The sequence below is a fragment of the Anoplophora glabripennis genome, unplaced genomic scaffold (assembly GCF_000390285.2).
Source record: "Anoplophora glabripennis isolate ALB-LARVAE unplaced genomic scaffold, Agla_2.0 scaffold20, whole genome shotgun sequence".
Classification (NCBI taxonomy): Eukaryota; Metazoa; Arthropoda; class Insecta; order Coleoptera; family Cerambycidae; genus Anoplophora; species Anoplophora glabripennis.
The window spans coordinates 63,016-82,939 of NW_019416362.1; the positions used below are offsets into that span (position 1 = coordinate 63,016).

Here is a 19,924-nt window from a genome sequence, read left to right on the forward strand (position 1 = left end):
TTTATCTTCCCCTTATTGAGGGGTTCAAGAAAGACTTTATCAAATGTCTTCCCTAAGTGTCGGGATATTCATTTCGGATTTTATAATTTTGTTTATATATTATTGTAAAAAAAACTATTACAGAGAGTGTGTAATTAAAAAAACTGAGGTCCAGATTTGAAGTGGTTTTTATGACAAAAAAGATTATTGAACAATATGAAATAAACACTTTTTGGTTTGATTCCAAAAAAAATTTTTTGTCAGATCTTGTCGAGACCCCCAATCTCGTGAGGCTCGGGGCTATAGCCCCCGTAGCCCCCCCCGGCTAGATCCGGCCCTGAAATAGAAATGATACATAGATACATAAAGTTTCTAAATAAAACCACAAACACGTACTTGTAGTTCTGGTATTCCTTGTCACAAAGTAACACAAATAGTTACAAAACAATTCCAATATTTGTCCTAGTATCTAGCCTCAGAAATTTCCTACTATGTTGTGTGTCATTCTTAACAAACCACCCTGTACATAGGCTGTTAATATCCGAAATTAATTTCGGGGAATTTTCCCATTTCTCAGTCTTCCTCCATGATTATTCGGAAGAAACAATAATCCTCCAAACCGCAACTTCCAAAGCACGAAGCCTAAGTTTAAATATTGACCTAAAACCGCTAAATACACAACTCTCAAACTCGAAACTTCTTGTTTTACACAATACTTTCATCACATCAAGGCGGACCCCGTTATGACAACAACCATCCCCTGATTAACATAAAACCGCTTCTTTACCTCGACAGACTCAATTTTCCCTCTACCCTGGCCCGATTCATCACCCCATTGATCCCATAAAAGGCACACAACTCCTCTGGAAGTTTTTACAACGCGGGAAGTTAATCAGGCTAAGTGAAAAGCTACCACAATGGCGTCATTTAGGGGATGTTATATACGCAAGTCGTTGATACCACTTTTTAAACACGCTACACGAATGATTATCCACTCAATATCATTAAGAAAAACCAAGGATGCCTTGACTTTTTAATCAAGCAGGTTGGAACACTTGGCGGTTCGTTAAATTGGTTATAATTCTGAAAGCTTTACGGAATTTGCTGTATGAGCATAAAGGGTAACTTGCTAGCCTTGTTAACAATATAAAAACATACACAGAGTGTCACCTAACGAATATTACATAGACAATGTATTATAAATGTAATACGGCGCTGATTGGTTGAACTAAAATTTCGCGAAATACAATTGGATATATCCGAGAAAATAATGTCATAAAAATTGGACAAATTATGTAGTTGCCTTAATTGTACATACAACTATTTTATGCCCGTTTACAGTCCCATTTCTGCTGAAATTTATTATTTAACAACTTTGCTTGTTTCGTTTTGTCCAATTTAATCCATTGTCTTGAATCAAGGGACAAAGAAAAGGCTCTTGTCTCAGCGCACACCTCGTGGGCTGTAATCTGCAATTTATCTTGCCACGTTAATGTACTTTTTATGGAAATCGGGCGCACTAATTTATAGCATTTGCATAAATTACTGCGGATAGTTGGAACAGTTTGCTCAGCAAGGGAAACCGAGGTATGGATGGAACCATTAATCACTTAGGTATTTTATAAAGGGTTGCGCAATCCCTAACGTTTGTCTTTTGGATCGGAAATAATGTTTTTTACTTGCATTTTCGATGTTGTTTCCGATACGTTTCTAAAATTTCGTACCGTACGACTTGCAATTTTACATAAAAAGTCCAAATTTTTTATATCTAACGTTAAACATGCTGCCTCTACTTATATCAAAAATCAACCCTTTATCTTTACAAAAATTACCCCTTCTTCTGAATGGATGTAGTCCGGTCAAAATAGACATTTCAAATAACGAAAATTACGATAGAGCTAAATTTTGGTGTAGACCTTGGGTACACCATTACCACTAGAAATAAAGTGTTAAAAGTCCCCATCGATCCCATGTGTTCTAAAAAAGTTATTCGGGGTCAAAGGTCAAAATTTGAGGTTTTTTGGATTTTTTTCGAAACCGGTAAGTTTTACCAAAAAAGTAGCCCTGACAAAAATATAGATCTTAAAATTATCTACAAAAATGGTGTTTATACTTTTTTTTCTAAGAATCACCATACCTGAGATATCGCGATTCTAATAGTTGAAGGAGTCACGTTCTACGTGATATGAACACATTTCCACACCACCTGTGAGGTAGTGTACTTTGGCGCGTTTTTTTAAACGTGGCTTCCGCTTCCTACTACGCGAACTGTTATGACGGAATTTTCAGGGACAATACTCTTTTAACTGTATGATGATTATTAATATTGATATTGGTTATTGATTTTAACTGTAGTTCTAATTTCTTTTGATATTTTAATCTGATACATACTTTCCAAAGTCGACTTTAACAGTCATGTCTTCTTTGATTTCTACTTCTTCTTCCTCTTCTTCTTGCTGGATGATTATAAATTGTTCAAATGAAGATGAATCAGCTGTCTCTTTATCGAAATCACTTGAATCTTCGTCTGTTTTATTCAATTGGACATTTCAGCAAGCTTTGGCAATTAGTACACGCTGAAGAACACAGTAACCCTACTCTTCTACAGCCACATTTAGCACTACAACATTTTTTGCAATTACAAAAAATTGTGTTTAGGAGTTTTCCGGAGCAGGTTGGAATAAAGTTTAAATCGGTTCCAAAGTATTAACTGTTAATTTCCAACCCCAGTCTTCTGGGTTCAGTTGATTGCCTAGCCATGTCTGAACTTGATAGTATACTCGATACAAGTATTGATTAGCAGAAGCCGATGACAAGATTGTACTTGTTTCTTGTTTCGTGTATTTTTTACAAAAATTTTTACAATAGAGTAGCCAGATGTTATTCAAGGCCATGCGGATAGAGGGGATTAACTAAGGGACTGAGTTTCTTTTGAGTGTATATTCTCAGAATAGTATAGTTTATACATATAAGAGACACAAATAGGCATTTTTACTTGTATTAAGTGCCTGACTATGTATATACGTGGCATATACAGCGTGGTAAAAAAGTTCTGCATAAAATTCATATTTTCGTTTGAAAAACAATTTTTTTTCGAAAAACGGTGAGACCCGTCGATTTTTATTTGATCCAGGGCACCTTGTTATGTGAAAATTTTTTTTTTTCGATAATCCACTTACGGCAGCGATGACATATTTTTGATTTATTTCAAAACGAATACGGTTTTTAAGTTCTTCCAAATCACCTGGTCTGTTTGTGTACACACGTGATTTCAAATAGACCCACAAAAAAAGTCTAGAGGTGTTAAATCAGGCGAACGCGGAGGCCACTCGATTGTTCCGCGTCGCCCGATCCACCGGCCAGTAACCGTAAATCAAATCGACCCGGGAATGCTTGAACGAAGTGTAGACGGCGTTTACACACGCTTAGGACAATGCCAAATGGTACAGGGTGGGCAATTCGAACAATTTCGCTAGACTTACACAAACATTAGTGTAATTTTACTCGTTTGAAATGTAATTTTGTCAACTTGGTCCTTTTCGGAGCCATTAATAGTGTAAGTAGACAATTATCACTTATAAGAACTTAAGGAGCATTTTTCTAAAAAAAATGAATTGATGAAATATGAATTTTATGCAGAACTTTTTTACCACGCTGTATGTGCATATCATGTAGAACGTGACTCCTTCAACTATTAGAATCGCATATCTCAGGAATGGTGATTCGTAGAAAAAAAAGTATAAAAACCATTTTTGTAGATAATTTTAATATCTATAATTTTTGTCAGGGCTACTTTTTTGATAAAACTTACCGGTTACGAAAAAAATCCAAAAACCTCAAGTTTTGACCTTTGACCCCGAATAACTTTTAACAAACATGGGATCGATGGGGACTTTTGACACTTTATTTGTGATGGTGTACCCAAGGTCTCCACCAAAATTTTCGTTATTTGACCACTATTTTTATGACTAATTTGACCGGACTAATATGGCTTTTCCAATTTCCTAAAATTGTTGCTAATGGACAAACAAGCTTACTCTTTTAGAAGAGAAATAAATTTAGCGAATTTGTAATAACGTCATTACTAAGAATCGAACAAATTAATATCTGTCGGCTTCACTCTTGTAACCGCTTATGTATTCGTAGCCACTCGAAAAATTGTCACCGTCGATGGTATGTTGAAGAGTTTGTTGTTTGTTGTTTATTATACAAAAATATTACATAGAGTACCAAACTGTCTTTTCAGAGCTAAGTTCTAGCCTGTGTGTGTCCGAAAACACTTCTTTATATGGTTATGTTTGGTAAAAAGTAAAGTGATAGGATAGAGGAAGGCACAAGGAAACGCCCCTGTGGACGGAACAAGGCTGAAAGCCTGGAAAACAACCGTACCATTCAATTGACGAGACAACCATAGCCGTTTATAATTTCGATGGAGATAATGGAGCAAACCAACCCCTATGTCTCTCCAATGTCTTCGACATATATGTAGTTAGGAGCTTGACAAGATTTGTGGCAAAATGGAAATTAAAGGAAACATACAATTTTCTGAATACTAACGTCTCGTCTCTTTATTGAGACATCTTCGAGACCCTTATACAAAAAAGTTGCAAATGTTCTGCAGAAAATAAAAAAAATAGTGATTACTTAATTTAATAATTGTGCAAATAAATTGACAATATTCATTTTAATTAAGTAACCACTATTTTACTTTGTATTAATTAAGCTAATTAAAATAGGGATTATAAATATTTAAAGTCAGTTTTTTTTTTTATAAATTCTTTTGAATGTAATTTTTAACTTTTTGTTTTTAATTAAGAGTCTCGAAACGTCGATTTTTGAGCTTTATTTTTAGAAATCGTTTTCTTTCGTCTCCCAGCCGAAATTTTTTAGAGGGAAACTTCCAAGGCCGTCCAGTGGTAACTCGATGCGCGGACAAATATGGCGATTTAATTTTAATTAAATTCCCAAGCGACTGCCTGCCGTCTGGGCCTGCTGATGAAATATTTCCCGAATTTTGCGCCGTGTAGTTTTGGCCGGACTTTCAGGAAACTTCCTTAATTATTGCTGCAATCTCTCTAATTAAAAGAGCGGGCCAAGTGCATGGTTTTATATTTTTCTATTAGGGGAAGAATAATAGGGGGTGGTTAACTCGGACTGCTCTCTTAACGGCAGCTAGGAACTCATATTACCAGAGAAATAATGGAGATTGCGAAATTAGGAATAAAAATGGGGAAGATAAATAGTTTAAGTCAGCTGAAGAAGCAAATGGGGGCCATTGTCTGAATTATTATCAGCATTGTTTGAATTTCAAAAAATACCATAATCTGTTGGTAAAAGATACCAGTGATTCGTTAGTCCCTTTACAAATGTAGAAAGAAGTTATAATTTCCAGAAAAATATATAAACAGCTTTAGTCCAGTCCGTATCAGTTTTAAAAGTAGCTTGTATGGATGTTCCACATAGTAATTTTTGTTGGAAATATTATGTAAAATGATAATTGCGATATGCGCCCACTGAAAAAGTTGTGCATAATTGTTAGCGCAAGAAAATGTAAAAAAAAATAAAAAGGCGCATTTTTCTCCTTTCTTTCATGTATAACCCGAAGAATATTGACATTAGAGAAAATAGTTAACGGAAAAAAGTTTCGTTTTGAGATTCTCTTCAAAATAAAAGTGGTCCGGAATTTGTATGTGCGTTATTGTTGCTGCAAGACATTATAGACCCAAAAACAAATTGGTGAAAAAAGATGTTTTTTTCATGAATTATTTCAGACCTTGACTTTAGAGCAGCCATATAAAAAGTATGGTTCTAAGTACTTCGTGATATGGTAGTATTGCAGAAAATTTTTCATCGAAACCGCACAATTCAAGTGTTAATTTTAAGAAAATACAAAATTATACTTATTTTTCAATTCTCTCTCACGGTAAAACCAATGATTATTTTGAGCTCCCAATTTTTATACATACCCTTTGAACTCTCAACTATCAATCCATGATTTTCTCGCACACTATAAAGATTCAGATATTTCGGATATAATTTGTAATGATTTTTATACAGGGTCTTTCCTAGGTACGGTCCGTAACTCCAGGGCACAATTTTTTATAGTATTTAATGAAAAAAAAGTTCTTATAAACATGTAGCCGGAAAAGCTTAGATTCCGAGATACAGGGTATTGAACATTTAAAAATATATATTAATATTTCAAATAAATTTTGGAACAGTCAATGTTAGGTTCTTAAAATTTGGCAGTTATTGTACGTTGGTAAAGAGCTGCATTTTTAGTAAAAGTCAATTTTTATCTGCTGCCAGTGGCGTAGTTAGGAGTGAGTCAGTCGACGTTTTCGTCATAAAATGTAGAACGCCAATGAATTTTTTTAAATTTTTATTATTTTCGGACTCACCTAACTTTTACAACAAAAAAAAGGTATCTTGAATTTTCTGTCTAATACTATCCTATTCTTAGAAAAATGTCCGGCAACTACAAACAATCATAGAAATAATCAGTTTTGACACAAAATCAAAGCAGATGTTGAAAATGGCCACCTTCTGATAAAACGAATGATTCATCACTACATCATTGAATGTTCCAAATTTATTTCGAATATTAATATATTTTTTCAAAATTTTCAGCACCCCATATTTCGGAATCTAAGCGTTTCCGTCACATGTTTATAGAAACTTTTTTCTTTAGGTAAATACCATAAGTTACTTAGGAAGCACCCTGAAGAACACATAAAATGTAAATGAACATCTTTTTGCAATATTCTTAAAGTCTTACGAAGTCAGTTGTACTTGTACAAACGCCTGGCAATAAAATTTAACGAGTTTCATAGGCGTCCCTAAAAAAGTTTTCTGCTAAAGGTAAAAAATTATAATAATTTGTATATAATGTGTAGAAAATTTCTATTATATGTTCATTTGGCCAACAACATATTTTAATTATTATTTATGACCTCAAACAATTTTATTGTATTGATGATAAATTTCGTTTTTTCAGTTTAAAAGGTCTCCAAAATGCCATGTTGTAATAATATTATTTCTCCCTTTCGCAACTGTAATATCGATGATTAAGTAGAAGGTGCCTATAATAAATTAAAATTTCCTGAATCACATCAAATTCCACGTTGCTGCACTGCACTGCTGGGCAATTTGTCGACCACTTGTCAACTGCTGAGATTTATTGCCCAGTAGCCCAATACAGCTGTATTTGTATTTTGTTTGTCCGCGCTCGCATTCTTCAACTGGGCGTATACATTTCTACCACCTCCACGTTTAGTACGAAATATTGTATTATTTAAGTTATTAGTGATTGGATTCTGCTTATTTTTGTACAGGTAGGTCCTGTGGTTTGTTATTTATACTTTGCAAAGATTTGATGCGAGAGAAAGCATGATTTATTTGGAATAGCTAGCGATATTTTAGTGCACTGTGTTTTGGGTACCTGTTACGTCGTGAAATTTGTAGTTTTCTTCGCTGGAAACTACGTAGAAGCCTTGCAGACTATTTTTTCATGTGCTGCCAAGATAACTTTTTCTGGACTCTGGCAAACTATAGATTTACTGGTAAGTATTTAATTTTCTTCCTTGGACTCTTTCTTCTTGTTTCATTTTTAATTTTTCGGGAGCTGCGTCTCCACGCTGTATCTTGCAAAACCCAAGCCGTAGCCAATGAATAATTTATTTGTTTTTCTCCACCTTCCTGATTATTCTGTCCCTAGCTTTGCTTAAGGTCCATGCACAGAAATTTTCAGTCTTTGGATGTCCTTTTCAAACACTTTTTCACACCACTACTTGTAACTAACACATTTTTAACAAATGTCCTTTTACTTTTATTTACAATTCTTTAAATTATTTACTAAAATATTCTTTACTTTATATTTTTTTTAGGTCATCTCTGGGTATTCTTACAAAGCTACTTTTAGCTTTGACATTTGTGAAATTTATTATAAAATTTGAGATTTGATGAAAAATTTTTATGTTATGGTTTATGTTGGATTGAGATATCTTCTTTAAGTTTACTCGTCTTCCTACGATGTGTGTACCCGATTAAATCTATAGACTTTAAGCTTTCATTTGATATAAGTCACTCTTCGTTTTTCTGTATGCACTGATTATTAACAAGTGTCGATGTCATGCGTTTTTATGAAAATTTATTCTGTACTTGAGAATAAAATTAAGATTATTATTTTTATACTACGTAATATCATTGTTCATTACTAGTTTTATATCCAGAATTTCCATATTAACAATTTTATACCAAATTGGTGTTGCTTTAATAATAATTAAAATTTTTATACGATTTTAAGTTCGGTCAGGCAATATTTTCATATGAGTTTCTACATGAACATTTCAAATTCGTTACAATATATTTGATAGGGTTTCTTCAACACTTTCCCTTCCATCTCATGCCAATTTTGATACCCATTATATTGCTCGTGAAATATTTATAAGGATACTTTTTATTTTAACTAGTTTTCTGTGTATCCTGTATAACATCCCGCACGGAATTGAAAAATAATATGAATGAATCGGCGAATAACAACTGATTCACTCCTCTTGGTGCTTGACGTTAAAAAGGATGACACGTACATCTTTTGTTACAACAAGGAAGCATTGTGTTTCCTGTCCCATTGTCATCTTGATAAATACATAACGCCCCGGTCCCTTCGGAGCTTTTTGTCAATCTTGACGGGTAGAAAAAAACTTACATCTCCGACAACGTACGTCCCCCCGAAAACCCAGATAACGGGATTACAAGTTGCTGGAAACGGAATGTATGGTAATAAGAAGGTTTATGTTAATTTGCAGACGGAGCGTTGCCAAAGTACTTAGTATTCTCCGGAGCGGATATAGACACTTATGAAATCTAAGTAGGCTGGTATATATAGCGGGTGATTGCTGCTATCGATATCAGTCCATCTTCATCGACAACAATTAACATGGCTCTCAAGGTAGGTGACCCAGTGAAATTGTGCGCCGATTTTGGATAACGGAAAGTGGAGTAAAATTCGTATAAGGTATCTGTGACGGGTTACTCGTATTTCCTGAAGAGACAGGCAAAATTTGGTTAAGGTTATCGGGCCCATTTTTCGGGAAAAGTTGAACGACGGAAATCGCGTTTCGTTATCTAGATTCGTGGCGATTTTTATTTTTTTTGTGATACGTGGTAGCTTTTTTATTTGTGGAAATTTTTCGATTTTTTTGATCAGACTTCGCATAGAAACGAACGCAATTTTCGCTATAATTTTTCAGTTTTTCAGTTGAAACGTCAATATACAGGGTTTTCACAAACGATGACGAAAAATTAAACCTCGCATTCTTTGGCGAATTTTAAGGGCGGTCCTTCCTATACAGTTTTTAAGCCTTAACAGTTTTTATCTAGGACGCATAAATCACCCTGTATTTTCAGATTTTTGAAATTCGTAAAAAATGTTTATTAAGGTATATAAATACAAAAAATTATAAAAATTCCTTTATCCAATTTATGTTCAGGTAACAAAAAATATATATCAAATTGAACATTATATACCGGGTGATTCAGTTTGATATTCGCGGCCTGGTATCTCTTTTATTTTAACAAATAGCTATAACAAACCTGTATATTTTTAAATCGCCACTCAAACTCTATCAAATAACATTATTAGATCGTCTCCATGATAAACATGCCAGAATTGCTATAGTCAACTCTTTTTGTTCAATTGGCACACATATATTTTTTTATCAATTCTGGAAGATATTTTATTTCTGCGTTAGGCTGTGTAAGGAAGTCTATAGTTTCATTAGAAATATTGCTAGAAAAACAGCAAAACAGATGAACCCTACTTTCAGTAGCTTTATTCAGAAAAAAGATAGCCAGCTGCGGAAACAACATAATTTTGACGTTTCTAAATAATGGTTTGTCAAAATAATTGTCATTTTGTACCTACCTATTCTATCCATAACTAATTATCACTTGAATACTAAAAGAACGCTAAAGCTACCAGGTATTTATATCGTTTTCAAACAGAGACAACTTTCATCGGATACAATTTTCGGAAAGTTAGGCAGGAATTTGGCGGCAGATGGATTTTATCAAAAGAAAAGGTTTTAAATCCAGAAAGGCAAGAGATGAAGAACATTCGATACAGATGTTAAATGGCTTGTTAGATCTCCCGATCTCACTCCTACAGATTTCTTTCTTTGGCCTTACCTAAATGATATTCATGACCTTAAAGCAGAATAAGAGTACAATGTCGGAGATTAAATGAAGAAACACTAGAAAGTGTTTGAAGAGAGTGATAAACAGAGCTATTCTGTGTTTGGAAGCAAATGGAGGTCATTTGAAATAAGTATTGTTTTAAATATTATTCTCGTATTAAAAATAAAATATGTTACTTTAAAAAACATAGTAACACAGAAATAAAATATCTTCCAGAATTGATAAAAAAATATAGTGTGCCATTTGAACAAAAACAGTTGACTATAGCAATTTTGACATATTATTATCGACGATCTAATAATGTCATTTAATAGAGGTTGAGCGGCGATTTAAAAATATATAGGTTTTTTTAAAGCTATATGTTAAAATAAAAGAGGTGCAGGGCCGCGAATACCAAACTGAATCACCCAGTATATAATGTTCAATTTGATGTACAGTGTGTCTACTTAAGTTGGAACCATATGGAAAACTTTTTTATTATTTTTTTTATGAAAAAAAGTTATTCTTCATAAAAAGTTCTGCATGGTCTAAAATCTAAATCTAATATACGAGGTATATCAGAAATTATGAATTTTGTTCAAGAGTAAAGTACCTTTATTTTTGACAATACAGAAGAATGTTATAAAGAAAAGTTATTTTGAATTAAAAGTTATTTTCAAATATGCAATTACAGCCATTTAGCATGAAGATTTAGGTTTTGTGATTATTTACGTTTTACATTATAAATGATTTGTATTTATCCCTCTTATCTGTTAAAAATATGATAACCTTTCCATTTGTTAATGTTTATGAACAACCATACAATTTAATTATAATAATACAAATAATTTATAATGTAAAACTTAAATAATCACAAAACCCCAATCTTCATGCTAAAGCTGTAATTGCATATTTGAAAACGACTTTTAATTCAAAATAAATTTTCTTCATAACACTTTTCTGTATTGTCAAAAATAAGGATACTTTACTCTTGAGCAAAATTCATAATTTCTGATATACCTCGTATATGATTGGGAAATTTTGATAACTGAAGATTGCATTTTAGATTTTGGACCATGCACAACTTTTTATGAAGAATAACTTTTTTTCATAAAACCAATAATAAAAAAGTTTTCCATATGATTCCAACTTAAGTAGACACACTGTATATATTTTTTTACCTGAACATAAATTGGATAAAGGAATATTTATAATTTGAATCTGAATCTCCCGGTATAAGTCGTATACGAAGAAATAACTTTTGATGCTTGTACTTAAAAACATTTAAAAATAAATTTTACGAACATTTTTAAAAGTTTGGGATAAAATTGAAAAACTGGACATCATCGATTATTTGTTCAAATGTCACTAAGTTAGCAAACCCGGGTAAAAATTTTTGTGTATAGGAGAGTATAAACACTTGCATTTCTCACACAACGAGCTATATTACAATATTCCATAGTAATTTTAATAACTAAATATGTCTAAAGGTATGTAGTAACCTTCACCCTCTTATCTCTTGCAGTTCTTCGTCCTAGCAGCTCTCGCGACCCTCTGCAGGGGAGGAGTGATAGGTGCCCCAGGTGCCCTAGTAGCCTCCCCGGTCCTAGCCAGGATCTCCGACGACACCTTCGACCCCAACCCGGCCTACTCCTTCGCCTACGATGTCCAGGACGCCCTCACCGGCGACTCCAAGGGCCAGGTGGAGAGCCGCGCCAACGGCATCGTCCAGGGCCAGTACAACGTGGCCGAACCCGACGGCACCAGGAGGATCGTCGACTACGTAGCCGATCCAGTCAACGGATTCAACGCGGTGGTGAGGAAAGCTCCACTGGCTTACGCAGCCGCTCCCGTGGTAGCCAAGGCGGTGTTACCCGCTCCAGCCGCCCCTCTGGCGGTGGCTCCTGCGTTGAGGGCAGCGTCCCCGTACTATGCCGTGTACTAGGAGGTAGCCATGTGATTGATATGAAGACGTGTATTTATCTCTTTTTTTTTTTTTAATAAATTATAATGTCATTTATGTGAACCTTTATTTTATCACCTGAATAAAGTATAGGGAAATAATAATTTTCGAAAATGAAGGAATAAGTCTGTGTACACAGGAAAACCATTCATTTTCGAAAATGAAGGAATAAGTCTGTGTACACAGGAAAACCATTCACGGCAATTGTAAAATATGTCTCCTAAATATTTGAAGATATATATTTTCTTATATAACATATCAGGAATGCAAACAAATAGCCATGTTTTGGAATGAATATCAATAAATAAGTCGCCCATTGTGTCACCCTGTATTTTTGTATACTTCATATTTTCATGATACAGTACCACTGGACAGAAAATTTAATTCTAAAACAGTTCAGTTGGTAGAGGTTCGGCCTGTGTCAAACCTTGATAACATGGAAATAACTACACAGGCCCACTTTAAATGAAGAGTACAATAACAGTCTAATTTGCTGACAAAGTATTTTATCAGGAAAAAAGTTATTAACAATTTAATAGTGAAAAATTTTTTTTTAGTAGTTTTCTTTAAATAACTCAGCGGGATGACTTTGTACGAAAAAATGCTTAGGACATGATTTTGTTCATAATAAAAATAGCTACAAAATGGCGGTGGTCCGATTACGAAATTTGCAATAACAAAGCCATAAGATTGAAAAAACGGTATAAAACGGTATATACAATAATGACGCTAAAGCCGAAAATCAGGAGAGCAAAACTTTTTGGTCTATAAGGTTTTATACATCCATCGGCATCGGAAACTCGAAACTTTGCCAAATTTGTTTGAAGTTTTGCTGACACTTGAAATTTGGTATACACATAGTGTAAAAATGCAGAAACCAAAAGCAATTTGCAAAATTCAAGTATCTTAATTTTTGCAGTTTTGGTAAGGTTTTATACGTCATCCGAGTTTTATACATCACCGTTTTTTTAATTTTTGGACGTATATTTATATATATTTACAAAATATCCATTACGGTAGATTAGCCAGCACAATTACCTACAATTTAAAAAAATATATATTTTCATCGCTTAGATCATAAGCTACTTAACATTTTGCGCCTGTTAGCCATACTCGTACATTATTCAATATATCAACATAAAACAAAAATGTACGTGTGGGGTAAACCTTTAACTTTAAGTAAACAATTGTTTAAATTTACTGTTGCATATTTCTAATACTATACAAGCGCCGAAGAGCGGAGCTCGCGCTCGAAAATGAAAAGTTAAAGGTTTACCCCACATGTACGATTTTGTTTTATGTTGAATAATGAACGACTACGGCTAACAGGCGCAAAATGTTAAGTAGCTTAGGATCTAATCGATGAAAATTAATTTAATTTTTTAATTGTAGGTAATTGTGCTGGTTAATCTACCGTGATGGAATATTTTATAAATATACATATATATTTTTCCAAAAATTAAATAAAACGGCGACGTATAAAACTAGGGCGATATATAAAACCTTACCAAAGCTGCAAAAATGAAGATAATTGAATTTTGCAAATTGCTTTTGGTTTCTCCATATTTACACTATGTGTATACCAAATTTCAAGTATCAGCAAAACTTCCAACAAATTTGGCAAAGTTTCGAGTTTTAGATGCCGATGGATGTATAAAACCTTATAGAACAAAAAGTTTTGCTCTCCTGATTTTCGGCTTTAGTGTCATTATTGTATATATATTGAACTTTAGTTTTCGCAAGTTTTATCACTTTTTGTTTATAATTGACAATTTAACAGCAACTTTAAAAAATTGAAGTTTTATACCGTTTTTTCAATCTCATGGCATCTCATTGTTATTGCAAATTTCGTAATCGGATCACCGTCATTTTGTAACTATTTTTATTACGAACAACTCATGTCCTAAGCATATTTTCGTACAAAGTCAACCCGCTGAGTTATTTAAAGAAAACTACTAAAAAAAAAATTTTCAATATTAAATTGTTAATAACTTTTTTCCTGATAAAATACTTTGTCAGCAAATTAGACTGTTATTGTACTCATCCTTTAAAGTATTCCTGTGTAGTTATTTCTGAGTTATCAAGGAAATGTCACAACACTAACTTTTCAGCCTCTGCCGACTGGACTAAAAGCCTTTCTTCTCCTGATATTAAACGAGAAAATTAAGTTGCACTGATTGTTTGAAAATAAACGAACAACAATAGTTATTTTTGTATCTAGAACTCGAAATCAAGACGGTTTAGTTGTTTGAAAAATTATATATTTTAATTCATATTCTAAGTGTTTAATTCAAAATGAGCTCCGAAAGTGAAGACGAGCATTTACCAGGGGAAGTACTGGAAGCGGCACAAAGTGCTGTTTCACAAATTAATCTCTAAAAACTCATACAGCATACGGAGATTGTCAGTAATACAACGTGCGCAGTAAACTGAAACAATTACAGCAGCAGCTTCATTGAACTGGATCTGGCATAAATTTAACTCACTACAATATCGGCACTTTCAATTTACATGTAGTGCAAAATAGATTGTAATCGTCCTCTTTATAATAGTTACTGTTTTGTATTGAAATTACTTAAAATGCATATTGTTTCATTAATAAAATCATAAAAGTTTCGAAAATCTGATAAATTATTTTGACAATTGTTTTATGTTCTAGAACGAAAAGTATTTTGCAGCTAGGTGATAAAAAAGACTCACTTTGTCAACTGAAAATTTAATGAAAATGTCGACTCTTGAAGACAGTTTTCGAAAAATACCAATTCTTGTAAAAGTTGCTCCATCAGAAAACAGTACAAGGTTAAACAAATTAGAATTACAAACTGTGATACATCATCATGTTGTGGGTGCTCAGACAGTTGTCTTGCGGAAATTATTGATTTTTTCTCAACAATATTTAAAATAATTGTGATTTGTCCCAATCGACTTCGACCAGCATCATTATGTCTAGATTTAAATAAGCAATTTTTCCTCCATTGACGTCCGATATTCGTAAAAATTTGTCTGTGTGGCACACCTAAGATTTTGAAATTTTTTCACATACTGTCTAACAGGAGCCTTCCATAACATTAGCTTGTTTTTGTTCAGTAAAAGTAAATTTCGCCATTGTTTCATAAATTTAATTCATACTTCTTGACATTAGTATCAGTGTGGCATGTCAATAGTTTTAATAAACTTAAATTTTAGCCTATTTTAAAATACTTAATATTAATTAATGTTAAACGTAGTGTGATTAATCCGCAAATTTGAAACAATATCTATAGATATTTAGGAGGTTTACTTTTTTTATTTCAACTTTAAGGTTTTGTAACTAGGGGTGCATTTTAGTTTCTAAGTAAATTAAGTTCAAACAATCAATTCCGAACTCTAGTTTCCGCCGATACGTTTGGTTACATATTTAAGAATTACCCTGTATATAGAAAATACTACAATTTATGCCACACACTATCAACAAATTATAATTAAAATGTTGTATTTAATTTTATTACACTTTTTATGTTGCTATAGAATAAAATACTATTAATACATTGTCTACTGTTTTTTAAGTAATTATGTAAATGCTTATAAAGTTTCTAGAAATTGTTATGGAATACTGAAAAAAAATATACACCCCAAATTATTACATAATGTTAATTTCATTTAAACAATGATGAGGAAAATGTATCTATCTGATTTCTTTATAAGATTTTTTTCAAAAATACGACAACTTAGAAGAAACGTTTTTTAAAAATAAAAAAGTTTGAAAAACGCGTATTTTTCAAAAACTGTTGAAAATCTATGTACAAGATCTAATGTTTACAAAAGAAAACAAAACGCTGGTTTCTTCTACGAAATTTTTTTGTGAAAATTTTGAAAAATGCGAATATCTCAAAACGGTTGGAGATAAGCATATGTGACCTGATATTCACAGAAGAGAATCAAATTTTGTTTCTAGATGTAGAAAAATTGTAGTTTAATTTTAAAAAATATATTAAAAAATTTTGAGAAATGCATTTTTCTTTAAAACTGTTGGGAATAAGTATCCATAATCTAATGCCTACAAAAAAAAAAAACAAACTTTGCCTCTATATGTATCAAAATTGGTACATTAATTGTAAAGAAATGGAAATAATTCTTTGGCGAAAATTTCAAGAAATCTCAGAAATGCATATTTCTTCCTCTGCTTGAGTTAAAATACATAAACCTAATATTTACAAAGGACAATTAAGTCTTGCTTGTAAATGTGTCAAAATTAGTTCCATTTGAAATAATTGGGTTACTATCACTCAAAGGCTTATACGACCGCATATATGAACATCTGGATTTTCTTTTTTAGTAAAAAATTAGTGTTTCTAGTCCAATTTAACTGAAAACTACAATTTGATGCGATTCTTCTGTCCGAAAATGTTTTTAATCGACAAAAATGATGGCATTTCACATTTTTTAACTAAATATTGTTCACACCGAATGAGGAATAAAAAACTGCAATGCAACATGCCGGGCAATCAATTCAAAAGATTAAGGCCTGGTACTTTGAGTCTCGGTTAAGACCTGATTAACTTAATCAGGCGATTATATACATTTATAACATAAATAATAAATAATATAGTATAAACTTGAGATTAATTAACCAAGTTTTAACCGAGACTCAAAGCACAGGGCTTAAAGCTTGATTAGGACACTCTGTATCCTGTTATAATTGCAAACAGTTGCACATACCTGTTAACTTTTAGTTAATAATTGCGTCACCAACATGATTTTTGATGTATGACTAATTTAGAAGTGACTTAGGACTTCGTTATTATTACAAGAACCATAAAGAATATTTCAATTTAACTACTAAAGCGAAATTTTTTTGCAAAATTCGGATCTGCAAAGGTATGGTAATATGTACATAATTTTACATATTAAATAGTACCTCCGATTTAAATTAAATTTAATGTGTATTTAAAGCTTACGAAAACATACGTATTCTGTATCAATTTTGTACGTAAAATTATCCGTTAATATCAACATAACTTTGCTATTTAACCAGGTTCATTGTAGTAATAAGTTTTTTGTTGAAATAAGTCCAATGAACTGCTTTGGTGCAAAGACCCGAAGTGTCATAATCTGTTACATAAAAACTAAAACTGACTAATCTCATGAATGTATTCAGTTATGTGCAATGGGAACCTTAAATTGCAGAAACGACTTGAATTGCTCGAGCGACATTACGGGGTATTATTTAAGACATAAATGTGCAATTGATTGATTGAATATGTATAACAAGTACGAAAAACAGAATTACATTTTTATTCGTTATTTTTCGGGTGTGCTACTTTTGCGTTTGGTATTCTATGGGGACGGTAAATATTGATTGTGAAATGCAGGGTTTAACTATATATAGCAGGTGCACTCCTAGGACAGTATCAGTTGATCTACATTGACAAATTGTAGCAAGATGGCACTCAAGGTGAGTTACAAGCTAGGAACGTAGTAGAGTAAGTCGAGAGCTTTGTACTTGTACGAACTTATCGTTGGACAGATCATAACTATTAATCTAAATCTGAGCCTCGTCATTAATATATGTAACAAGTTTAAGCTAACAAAAGCTAAAAAAGTAAGTTGTAATTGTAATATAACAACCTCGATACTTTGTCTTCAATATACTTACTAGAAACCTAAAGCAACAGCAGGACCAAAATAGTAAAAATATTTCTAATTTCAATTATTTGTGTTGATGTTATTATAGTATACTACGTAATAAGTGTTGTAAAAAGCATTTTACGCACAAATCCCATCGATTTGTTTTCTGTTCTTTGCTTTATTAAGAGACTGCTATATTCTGTTTCAGTTCTTCTTCTTCCTTGCTGCTCTGGTCTCGATAGTCAGAGGGAAACCTAGCCTACCTGTGGCGGCTGCTGCCATCTCTGACTCCACCTACGACCCTGTTCCCCAATACTACTTCGGATACGACGTTCAAGACGCCTTGACGGGAGATTCAAAGAGCCAAATTGAAACCCGCAATGGAGACGTAGTTTTGGGTCAATACAGTCTCAACGATCCAGACGGAACACGGAGAATCGTAGATTATACGTCAGACTCGATCAACGGATTCAATGCTGTAGTCAGAAAAGCTCCATTGGCTCTCGCTACCCCCGTTGTAGCCCCAGCTGCAGTGGCACCTGCAGTAGAACCTGTAGCAGTTAGAGCTGTGGCTGCTCCTTTGGTGGCTAGAGCTTTACCAGCACTGCCTAGCCCGTTGTTGGCAGCTAGAGCATTGCCAGCATCTGCACCCTTTGCTGCAGTGTCTGCTCCGTTGTTAGCGGCTAGAGCAGCGATTGCAGCGCTACCGACTGGCTCCTTGGTGGCTAGAGCCTTGCCAGCACCTGCACGATTTGCGGAATTGCCTCCTTCTGTGGTGGCGGCGAGAACTTTGCCCGCATCTGCACCAGCTGAAGCTGGGAAAATAACCGAAGCTTTACCCGCTCCTGGTCCACTTCACCGATCTGCTCCATCGCCTTCACCTAGTCCTTTACCTTCCGATGTATCGCCTTCAGCTCCACTAGCCCGATCCAATCAACCATCACCTGCACCTTCAGATTCCTCTACTCCATCACCTCTTAATTCTGCTCCATTCTTCTTTGGCATAGTGCGCTCAAGCCCACAGGTTTCTCCTAGTCCCCCACCTTCTTCCGATTCACAGCAGTCTTTGCCACAACTTCGATCTGTTCCAGCATCTCCTGTTCCTCAAACTTCTTCCTCTCCACAAAGCCAGCCCGCTGCAGGACCTAGTGCTAGGATAACTGTGTCATCAGCGTCGCTAAGAGAAAGTGCCGAGTCCAGATCTGCCGCTTTAAAATCTGAGTCACCCGCACCTGCTCCGTTGGTCAAGAGTGGCCAACTGACCGCCGCCCCTGCCGTAGCTGCGGCTCCAGTGGCGTACTCTGGTTTGAATTATGGAGAGATTTTAGCCCCCGTTGCTTACAATGTATGGTGAAGCTGTGATAGATGTATTGTTTGTTCAATAAATAAAGAAAATTAGACAAGAGTTTTATTTTTGTTTATATATAATACAGAGCCTCATAAATGACTACAAGCCACGTGACCAGTAATTTTGTTTGAAACAGGAATTTTATTTCCTTTACGTTGGCAATTATATTTCTGTAAAATTAAAAATTATTAGAACAACATTAAGATTGGTGATTGGTGTAATTTTTCACGAGACTTTATTCAACCAATCAGCGATCGCATTATCTCCAGCGTAGAAGTAACGGTTTGTCATTGTTCATTGTAAACGAATCATTATTATTGGTGACTTTGAGATTTAGGGATTTTTAGTTGACAATAGCAGTCGTGCCATGTTGGTTGCCTATGCTCGGCGATCAAGTGGCTTGTAATCTTTTATGAAGATTCTGTACAAGCTATTATTCGAATGAAAATAAATGTTCCAAACTATGACTTAGGTACGAGTTTTTCTACGTTATTTTTAATGTAAATGGTGATGTTCAGTATTTGCTCAGTGGGCAATGAAAAATAAAATAAAAGATAATATTTTCCTCAATTAGTAAATATTTATTAAGATCTTTTATCTGGAAGTTCTGCGTTTACAATTTTTTTCTAGAGCTTTGACCTTTTCTCATTTAAAACTGAGCTAAACATATTATTGAGTTGTTTTTCACTTTTCCAATTTTCTCTTAAAAAACCTAATGTCAGGATAATTGTACAGGGTTAGTCACTATAATCTGACAACTTATTGTGAGTTTATTATTGAAATTACAAAAAAGTTTTTAATACAAAAGTTTTAGCTTTTTCTATGAATTTTTATAATACAGTATTAGAAAA

The 19,924-nt window shown here is 33.7% G+C and overlaps 2 protein-coding genes across 2 annotated transcripts; both read left to right on the forward strand.

Moving 5' to 3' along the window:
• The first annotated feature begins 8,853 nt into the window (after window positions 1-8,853).
• LOC108907467 (cuticle protein-like) lies at window positions 8,854-12,187 on the forward strand. Its single transcript, XM_018711171.1, has 2 exons — window positions 8,854-8,929; window positions 11,681-12,187. The coding sequence occupies exons 1-2, from the start codon at window positions 8,918-8,920 to the stop codon at window positions 12,098-12,100; spliced, it is 432 nt and encodes a 143-aa protein (XP_018566687.1). The 5' UTR covers window positions 8,854-8,917; the 3' UTR covers window positions 12,101-12,187.
• A 5,353-nt stretch (window positions 12,188-17,540) lies between these two features.
• On the forward strand, window positions 17,541-19,079 carry LOC108907295 (skin secretory protein xP2-like). The gene is made up of 2 exons (XM_023454256.1): window positions 17,541-17,572; window positions 17,912-19,079. The coding sequence occupies exons 1-2, from the start codon at window positions 17,541-17,543 to the stop codon at window positions 19,077-19,079; spliced, it is 1,200 nt and encodes a 399-aa protein (XP_023310024.1).
• The last annotated feature ends 845 nt before the right edge of the window (window positions 19,080-19,924 follow it).

Bases quoted from the DNA above. Each gene is read 5' to 3' on its own strand.
- LOC108907295 (XM_023454256.1), top strand. From the start codon at position 17,541: ATGGCACTCAAGGTGAGTTACAAGCTAGGAAC. The intron at 17,573-17,911 runs GTAGTAGAGTAA...TGCTTTATTAAG, and splicing joins GTGAGTTACAAGCTAGGAAC to AGACTGCTATATTCTGTTTC.